The 9,816-nt window shown below is 43.6% G+C and overlaps 1 protein-coding gene across 5 annotated transcripts in view; it reads right to left on the bottom strand.

The window, feature by feature from the left end:
* Nucleotides 1–246: 246 nt before the first annotated feature.
* The window catches only part of IFT43 (intraflagellar transport 43), a 123,577-nt gene continuing 114,007 nt past the window's right edge, over nt 247–9,816 (bottom strand). For 2 of the 5 annotated variants that reach the window (XM_077123130.1, XM_077123131.1), the window contains exons 7-10: nt 1,620–1,692; nt 1,294–1,369; nt 754–816; nt 274–625 (exon numbers count right to left, since the gene is read on the bottom strand). In XM_077123130.1, coding sequence (XP_076979245.1) covers nt 506–625; nt 754–816; nt 1,294–1,369; nt 1,620–1,692 — 332 coding nt within the window. In that variant the 3' untranslated portion in view covers nt 274–505. Of the gene's footprint in view, nt 626–753; nt 817–1,293; nt 1,370–1,619; nt 1,693–3,798; nt 5,345–9,816 lie in introns of those variants that run through there. The other 3 variants (XM_077123129.1, XM_077123132.1, XM_077123133.1) reach the window with 3 other exon arrangements.

The following is a 9,816-nucleotide window of genomic DNA, read 5'->3' as shown; positions in this document are numbered from 1 at the left end:
GTGGTACCGAGTGTCCACAGTAAGAAAGGTGTGGTGCCAGGTGCTCCCCCCAGGACCTCAGTTGGCAGCTGTCTGTAACCTCCCATTATGCATGTCAATGGGCTTTCAGGTCCAATACTTCAGGGAATGACCATGGCTGCCTGGGCTGGACAATTCCCCAGCAGGAATGCTCATTCCTTCTCCTCCTGAACCTACCTTTCCCTCATGCTTTTCCATGATGCAGAGAGTTCCCAATAGATTGTTCAAAAGTCACCCGCCTTCACTCCTGATAAATCTTTCCAAGAAGGTACTGGAAAGAAATGGAAGAGATGGCCACTGGAGAGTAAAGCAATTTATTGCAATTGAATGATTCAATGTGGTCAAATGAGAATAAATATTTTTATTACAAAATACTACATATAAAAATCCTAAGCTGCTTGGAAGCTTTTATAGTTTTCAGGTTTATTGTATTTTTTCAAGTTCAAAGCAGAGTGCAGGGAGAAGGGTCTGCTGATCTCCCAAGGGTTCAGGCATGCCTGGGCTGCCCTACAGGGTCCTCCTTCTCCATCTGCAGCAGCTCCCACTCTGTGAGGAGTTCTGAGGACACCTCAGTGTACAGGTGGTCCCAGTCCCAGCTGACGTCATCCTGCCAAGAGGGGTTATGGCTGAGTAAGACACAGAAAAGCTTTGCCCTCAATCACAGACAACTTCCCACAGCCATTTGGGCTTCAGGGAGCCACAGGTTAGCCTGTGGAGCTGGCTGGCTATCTGTACCTCTCGAACTTCATGCTCTGGTGCGAGGACTTTGGTGAGGAGCTTCAGGTCTATCTCTCCATCCTGTGAATGCAAAACGAGCCAGGCTGTGCACCCTGAAGGCTTTGGGCAGCTATCTACCTTTTTCAAAGTAAGGAGGGTCAGGATGTGTGTGTTAGAAATGCCTTCACACAAGAGTTACAATGTGAGTGGCCTATATGACCACTGAGAAATGAGGGAACGCCATCACATCCTCTATGCTGGGCAGTTTGGGGAAAAGGTCAATACCAGTAAGGAAGAAGATGATAGTTGCATATCCACAGGGCCAGTGGGCAGCCTAGGGAAGCAGATGGAAGGCTGGCACTGGGAAATACTGGGAAATATTAAGTCTGGGGATGGTATATGATACCCAAGGATAATGCCTTCAGCAAACGTATCATTGCCTGGCAGCACCAGAGAGCTATGAAGAGGACGGCTCCTCCATGGCTTTTGAGGAATGGAGAAATCTCTTCCTGGTTATTGCTTGGGTCTGCCTGTCTAGACAGAAGCTCTTCTACTCACCAACGTCTGAAAGGCTGCGTATTTCATGAGGTCATTGTCCAGGTCACGGTAAGTCATCACCCGGTTCACCTGGATGCTGCAGGAATAAAACCATGAGAGGAAGAACCACAAGCAGGAAAAGCTCCAGGGGTGCTGCTGAGCCACCAAAGCCTTGTATGCAGCTGCAGATGACCAAAATAGGAATGGGGACACTGCAGGTGGAGCCCATCACCAGAAACATGGATCCACACTGGGAGGCAGCAAAAGTCCACTGTAGGTGATATTTAGAGTGTATTAATTCATACATTCCCCACCCCCATGCTGACTTCATACCTAATTTACCCTACCTGGGAGGGGCCGCCACTTGTAGAACAAAGTCTTCTTCCTGAACTTCTTCCAGATCCGGAATAACAGGAATATCTGCAATAAGAGATGAAGGCAACACTCTCAGTGGCACAAACAGGAATCTGGCCTACTTCTCCACTTATTACTTATTTACCTACCATGTGTCAGCTGTGGGGCCACAAGCTGGGAGTAGGACGGACACTCAGACACAGTCTCTGGCCTTCAGGGACTCCAAGTTTAGGACTGTGGTACCAAACTGGGGTAGTCAGCAGAATCAAAGGTGGCCCTTCAACAATTTCTGCATCTCAGGCTTTGTTTCAGAACTCACAGATTTAGAATGTCCTGGGTAGAGCTCAGGCATTGACCGTAGTTTGCTAGGTTGCTTTGACAAATAACCCAAACTGGATTTTGGCTTAACAAGAGGAATTTATCAGTTCAGTTTTGAGGCTAGAAGTCCAAAATCAAGGCATCGGCAAGGCCTGCCATCTCCCGGAGCCTGTAGCACTCTGTTGCTAGCTGCCAGCAACCCCATGGGGCCCCCTGGCTTGTATCTTTGCTTCCTATGACAGGATCTGGCTTCTGTGATTTCCGGGTTTTCTTTATAAGGCCTTCAGTAACGGGAACTAAGGACCTACCCTGATTCAGCTGGCTACACCCACTAAGACCTTCAAAGATCCTATTCCCAAATGAGACCACACCCTGATTGGCCTTAACATATTCGAAGATACTAATTACAATGAGGTCAGGAACATGGATTAACATTAAGAACATGTCCTTTCTGAGGGAATGAGTCAATCCATCACAGCATCTCTATTTTTCTCTAAGATTTCTTCTGTGATCCTGACACATGTGCCAGGTTAAGAACCAATGGATAAAAAATATGGATTAAAAAAATGAACAAATAATAGAGGGAACAAAGTGTAAAATATATTGGGTAGATGGAAATACTAGTGGTCACTGAGAGGGAGGGGTAAGGGGTATGGTATGTATGAGTTTTTTCTTTGTATTTCTTTTTCTGGAGTGATGCAAATGTTCTAAAAAATGATCATGGTGATGCATATACAACTATGTGATGAAATTATGAGCCACTGATTGTACACCCTGTATGGAATGTTTGCATGTTAAGAATGTTTGTGTCTGTATGTTGTTTTAGCAATTAAAATAAAAATTAAAAAAAAATCAAAGACCTAAAAAAAAAAAGAACCACTGGAGTGGAGAGATGTATACAAATGGGAAGAGAGTCCCAGACAGCATATGGGAAAGTGCTTAGGTGTGAGGAGAGGAAAGACTAAAAGGAATCATGAATGAGCCTGGCCTGGTCAAGAGACAGAGAAACTGACAACGCGTGTTACCACGAAGTGGCCGTCACTACACGCACCATCTCCTGATGACCAAGGTTCGCCTGTGTGTTGGGTCATGAGGGCACCTTCACAGTCCTGGCTATGGCCCCTAGCCTGCACCTGAATGACTTTTTACACTTAAAAATGTAACCTGGCTGCCCAATATCCTATCAAAGGTCAGGGTCTCTTTGCCAGGTCTGAATATAATAAACAGTGTCAATTCTAGACTGAAGGTCACACTTCTCCTGCTATCCATGGAGATTTCCCTCCCTTGAACTCTCCAGTTATAATTACAAACATATGAAGGCACAAAAGCCATTTCTTTCAAGTTACAAAGCCATACTAATAGGGAACCTGCTTGTATCACTGCTTTAGTGACTTGCTTAAGGTACCAAAAACTGTCCATCTTCTCATGGGGGCCACCCAATACCCTAAAGAAACATGTCCTTTTGTGAATAAATATTGCCAACTCTGGGGGGGGGGGTATATTTATTTTAACCAATCAGAGCAATGGGGCAGGAAAAAAGGTTAGGTGGGAGAGGTAGTCCTGGGATTCCCAAGCCAACTGCATATTATTTATCTGGTAGGTACTAAAAGAAAGAAAATCTTGGAGAGGAAAGAAGAGTGAAGAAACCCTTCACTTTTCTTCTATGGATTTTACTCAAATTTATTTTTAAAAGAGGAGCAGAATTGTTCCAGAACAGCTGGGAAGACCCTTGCCACTTTCAGGCTATTTATTATTTAGTCTTTGAGACTGCTCTAGTCAAGCTAAGCCAGAGTTAGTTCCAAGCTAGCAACTTTATTACTTCAAATTGTGAAGTCACAGATGTTGTATCTGGAAAAAGAGAGACAGAGATATCGAAAATAAGGTAAAGAGAAAGGGAGGCAGAAAGAGTGATAAGAACAGTAAAAAAGGATAAAAAAAAAAAAAGAAATTGCTGATAGGGGAAATAAAGCAGAGATAGATACAATCCCCCAAATAATGAATTATACTCAGCAAGTTCTAAACCTAGAAAGATGCTTTTCAAAGGTGATATTTCTGTCCTGCTAGAGAATTCAAGAAGGGATTTCTAAGAGTCTATCTTATGCTAGTGGAAATTTAGCTTTCTTTTTTTCCTCTTGCTCTCAATTAATACATCCAATTTGAGGGCTGCTGAGAGTACAGCTCCCTGAGCCCAGGGTGAGCTGGCTCCCAGGCTGGTGAGACTGCACAGACCCTGCCGAGTGGCAGGGAAGAAGCTGGCTGTGCCATGGACCATCAGCAATGTGACAGTTTTGGAGAGAGCCAGACCAGCCTGAGATGAATATTCAGAAGTTGGTAAGAAAGTGCCCATGCTGAGTTTAGGGCTCAGAATGGGGTCTGCCCAAAGTCCCCTTTCCCTCCACAACGTTAGCATTTGGGTCCTGTCAACTCTGCCCAGTTTCTCTGAGCTCTGAGGAATTGCACTTCTGCCCAATGTCCACTCTGATTCCCCACAGGTTTCCCTCTTCATCCCTACCTCCTCCTCCAAATGTGCACAAAACAGTGTGGGACTGGTCCATCTGTGACAGATCAGAGGTCAGCTCGGGCCTTGGCAAAGGGGCTGCTCAGAGTGGCACTGGTGGGGCTGGCCACACAGTGGGATTTCTCTCTAATTGGAAGCCTGGTGCCCAGCAGAACCCGGTGAACTGCCTGAGTGGGACAGAGCCAGCGATGACAGCCAGGCCAAGGCAAGCTGGAACATTCCGGTACAGTGACAGCTTGAGCCATCGCAGCAGAGTCAGGCCATCCAACTCCCAGTCCCCTGTGGCACCAGTGGCCGTGGAGCAGATTTTGGGCAAACTTCAAAGAACTTCAGAATTTTAGTTTCTGATTTACAGGCAAGTGCTTGCTTATGTGTACATAATTTGTTCTTGGGAATTTTCTCTCTTTCACTCTCTCCTTCCCTCCCTCTCACATACACATACACTGGAAACAAACCTAGAAATGTCTTTTTAAGAAATCTGCTTCTTCATAAGATTATTTACATGAATGACCCAGTCCTGACTCCAATCAATGACGGTTACTTGGCCTGCAAATCTGGACTGGTGACCCCGTCTGACTCGGGCTGTAAAGTTTAGCATTTAAAAGCACAAGACTTTAACAGAGGCAACAGAAGAATACAGTACTCAGATCTAGCACTGTTGAAAAGACATCACTATTGAAAACAATCTAACAATAATGTTTATTTTATTTTCATTTTCTTCTATGCTGCTAATATGAAGACTATTGAAGATAACAGTAAGTAGTAAGGCAGGGTAGGTAGGATTCCTGGTCAGTGACTAAAAGCAGAAGTGGAGGCAGGAGGCCACTTGCATACCCTGGCTCCACCATTTACTTTAACTTCTCTGTGCATCGGCTTCTTCACCTGTAAATGGGGGATCATAATTATAACCACCTTATATGGTTGCTATAAGTATTAAATGAAATAATCTTTACAAAACATTTAGCACTGTGCTCAGTAGGTAATAAATATTTAATAGCTACTCTTAAGCATTTAACAGATATTATAAAAATTGAGCATGTAGAGAAACTACTTGGCTCTATCTTCATTTTCTCATTTAATCCCATAGAGTTCTTGCCGTATTTTTCAGTAAAGAACACTGAGACTCGGTGAGATTCAGCAGCTTGTATGAGGTGAAACAGTTAATAATGGAGAGAGTCAGGCTTTAAACCCTAGTTTGTCTATGATATTCAAGCTTGCCCAAACCGGACCAAGGCTTTCTTATCAAATGTAAAATACCATCAAAGACACCTCCTCCAACTGTGGGAGGTAAGCGGACTACCTACAGTCTTTATCTCTATCTTACCTGAGACTTAATGTCCTCCACCATCCCTGGGTATTTCTCTCAATCCCAATAGCCATAAATAAGCTTGGCCTAAGTCCTCTCCCTGCCTCCTTACTTCTCTACAACAAGGCCAAATGGAGCAAAGTGAAGGAAGAGTACCAGTCCCAGAGAGCCCCAGAGCCTCTATTCTCCGCCCTCGTCTCCTTAAACTGGAAGGGCACCTTCAGTGGCCTCAAAAAAGGGGGAAGCGAGGCAAGAGGTCAACAGCACAAGGGAAGGCAGCACCTTCCTTTTCCCCTCATTTCTGACGGTGGCCATCCTTGCACAAATCGTCTGCTGCTCTTTTCCACCTCAGGCTCCTTGAGCTGAAAGATTCCTCCCTAGCTCTTCAGCACTGGCTCCCTGCCTCTGATGTCAAGTAGCTACTTCACAAGCTGTCCAACTGGCTCCTCTGCCCCACATGTTGTCCAGTTAGCCATGCTGTGGGGACACTGCACGGGTTTATTTGCTCATTCATTCATTCAGGGAATATTGATGGAGCACCCACTTTGTGAAAGGTACAGTGCTATGTAAGAGTGGGAAACAAAGCAGATAAGGTCTATCTTCATGGAGCCCAATCTCACGGGGGATAATAAACACAAATAAATATACTGCTTAAAAATTAAAAGATATGCTATGAAGAAAACTAACTCAATTCTGTGACAGAAAATAACAGGGAGAAATAATTGTTTTATTTAAAAAAAAATAAAGGAAATATATGTGGTGATAAATTCAAATCCTATAGGAAACTTTAAAATGAAAATTATATTTCCTTCCCTTTCTTATATGAGACCCAGTCATCGCCCTAAAAGTAAAATCAGTGTTAATTTTTTCATATACATTTACTGAAAATAACTTATGCATGTAACAGAGCACACATTCTTTTAAAAACATTTGCAAATGGGATCACACTCAATATATACTGTTTGGCAACTTATTTTTACCTTTCCTTATCAATACACAGATATACCTTATTTTTTTGACATGATAATCTAGTGTTCTATTGAAGGGATGCTCCCTAGTATTTAAACCAGTCCAGAGAAAACTTTTTTGGAGGGTGGGCTGAGGAGTTAGAGAAGGTTTCTGAATTAGGAACAGCAGAGCTGAAAACTGGAGGTTAAGCAGGATTAAGCAGTCAGGGGATAACATGTGCAAACGGGCTATGAGGGGAGAAATAACTGGTAACACTCCATATAATGAAGATAGGTGGGTATGGCTGGAAGGTAGGACCCAGGGACGTGGCACAGGGTGAGGCAAGAGGGAGGGTGCCAGGTGATAAAAGGCCTGTTATCAACCAGCTAGGAAACATGTACTGTCATATATAAGACTCCTTCCTAGGCACATCTGGGGAAAACTAGGATGGAATAGGTGTAACCCTCGATTTCAAGAACTTTGTGCTTGCCAGTTGCAGAGAGAGGCTCTATATACACACACACAAAATAATAAATCAGCAGAAAAATGAAACTGTGCCTCTCTCCATCTGTAAATTCAACCCTGAATTTAACAAGCAGAATTAAGAGCTTCCTACTTTGTCCTTCCATAATACTTCATTTATAGCCACCGGGTAGGCCTCACTACACAGCAGTAGGCTATGAAATAGTAAGTGAAATTTGCTGCACTTCTGCTCCCTAGATGGTGAACTAGCTAAGGACAAAAGCCATGTCTCTATCACTTCTGCATTCCCAGGGACAAGCAAAATAAAGAACAACTGAAGAGAACGCAATCAATAGATGCTGTTCAAATTAAAAATCACACACATGGAAAAGCCATGTAAAGTTTCTTTATATTTTTCCAATTGTAGTATTAAGTGCTTATGGAGTCCTAAAGTTGCCTAACTAGAATCTATTTCATAAGAAGCAAGAATAATCGTTTTGGGGGTTGATGACATCACAGCAAAGGCTTTGACTCTCTTGGGAGCAGTAAGGCTTGCCGGGAAAGGCCCATGTTAGTGTACCTACTGCATATGTGAGAAACAATGAGAGGAAAGGAACAAAGTTATAGAAAGAGAGTCATTTGAATTGGCCTAATTCAGACCGTGTGGCTTCCATTCTGAGGCTGGGTCACACTGTTCTTCACCAATGTCTTTGTTTCCTCTGGGATCTCTAGTGTAACCCGTTATTTCACTCTACATTCTGGGAGTTCTCAGTAAAGACCTGTTAATGCATAGCAACAGCACTAAGAACTGAGTGTAAAGACAGCGATCATCAACTGGGAAATTCATTATGATACTAGAACATTAATCTGTGCCATCCAACAGAGCTACCCAACAGACCAACTACCAGATGAAACCACAGAAATAAATGAGTGGTACTTAAACAGATAATACAAATAAATCATAAAAACATATGGGAACACAAAAAGGACCAATTACTTCTGGTTTCAAAGATGTGAGAAGCCGCCATTTGCCCTGAAATACATTCATTATAGATAATATCACATATGCATACTAAAATGCTAGCTTATCCAGTAAAATCCCAGAAGGGATCCTTTTCAGTTCCCATAGGCTGAGAGTAAAAAGCCTCCCTGCCTCCCAATTTGCCTCTTCCAATGAACTTGGCTCCCTATTTCTATGATGTATTTTGTGATAAATGCATTCAAATCCAGCTGTTTTATGTTTGTTTTGGTATAACTAGAATAGAAAGTGATTTCATAGACTAGACTCATGGGAAAGCTTGCAATGAGTAAACTCTGAGCATCTCTCAGGCCCTTCACCTGGAGAGTAAATCTAAGTCTTGCAGGAAGGAGAGAACAAAGAAGGCACCCCAATCTGGCCCCTGGGTTCCACTTGTACAAAGATATTTCAGAGAGGCACCTCTCATGACACATCCTCTCCATGTTCCTTCCCGCTTATTTTCTTAGTTGAAAATTTCTAAATGGAATTTCCTGCTCGTGTCCAGAAGGTTTTTTATCGAGCTACATAAGATCTCTTCTATAGCCCCCAATGCTTTCTCACCGTGGCCCCTCAGTAAATGTTACAAGTCGTTGGTCTACCCTGCCAGCGAACTTGGGATACTTACTGACCACAACCTCCCTCTCACTTCATCCACTAACTGGGCTCTCAATGGCAAATGCCCTGCTTTGGTCACATACACTCTCTCCCCAAAACTACCCTGGCCACTGACGAGCATTCACAGTCTCTGTTACGTTAAGGTCTCGCTTCTACCATTCACTAGCCAAGTTCAATAACCAATCCACATGAAAGGGGTCTGGACCTGTTGCTTAAGGACACCCCCACAAGAGCAGTTCAGACAAAGCCCAGCCTAACTCTGGGCCCAACATCAACAGACACTGGCAGGGCACACAAGCGAAAGGAAGTAATGTCCGTGTTTTTAGGGGATGCGAACTTTAAACCAGAGATCATTATAATTTTTCTCTGCAGCTGCAAAACTTTGTTTTACTCAATGCTGTTACCTTCTGCATCACGTATGGGGAATTTTAAACAGGCAAATGGAAGAAGGTCTGATTGAAGATGAAGTTAAGTGAAAGAAATTGGTCTCATTTAGCACATGACAGGATTCATCTGTGTTCCCAAGTCCACTGAGGTGGCATCATGGGCGTTTCATATTCATGAGCTGCTGCGATACTATGTCCCCTCATTTACAAAGAGCCGTGTTCAGCAAATTCTGTCCCTGTGGACACTCTGTGCATTTCATGGTCTTGTCAGAGAGACATCAAACGCTCCAGTAACCAAATACCAGAAAATGGCTTTAATTAGTGGATCTCAATCGTATAAATAATTTTTTCTAAGTGAAAAAATGGAGAATTTTTAAAAAGAAGAAAGAAAAGGGGGAAAGCAGTAGGCAACAGGCTTCAAACACCCGAAGGAACAAGGGAAAGAGGCAGTCTCAGAGGAGCCTGCAAGCCCGCCTGGGCCCAGCACCACTATTGGCTGCACTTCCTGCATCAGGGAAAGGAGGGGCAAAAACACATCTCCAGGTCCCTGGCGGGTCCGTTTGACTGAGCCTTAGCCCTTGTGGTTTCAACGGGTTAAAGCTGGGTCCAGGCTGTATGT

The sequence above is a fragment of the Tamandua tetradactyla genome, chromosome 12 (assembly GCF_023851605.1).
Source record: "Tamandua tetradactyla isolate mTamTet1 chromosome 12, mTamTet1.pri, whole genome shotgun sequence".
Classification (NCBI taxonomy): domain Eukaryota; kingdom Metazoa; phylum Chordata; class Mammalia; order Pilosa; family Myrmecophagidae; genus Tamandua; species Tamandua tetradactyla.
Note: the sequence above shows the minus strand (reverse complement) of the source record. Positions and strands in the feature narration are given on the sequence as shown.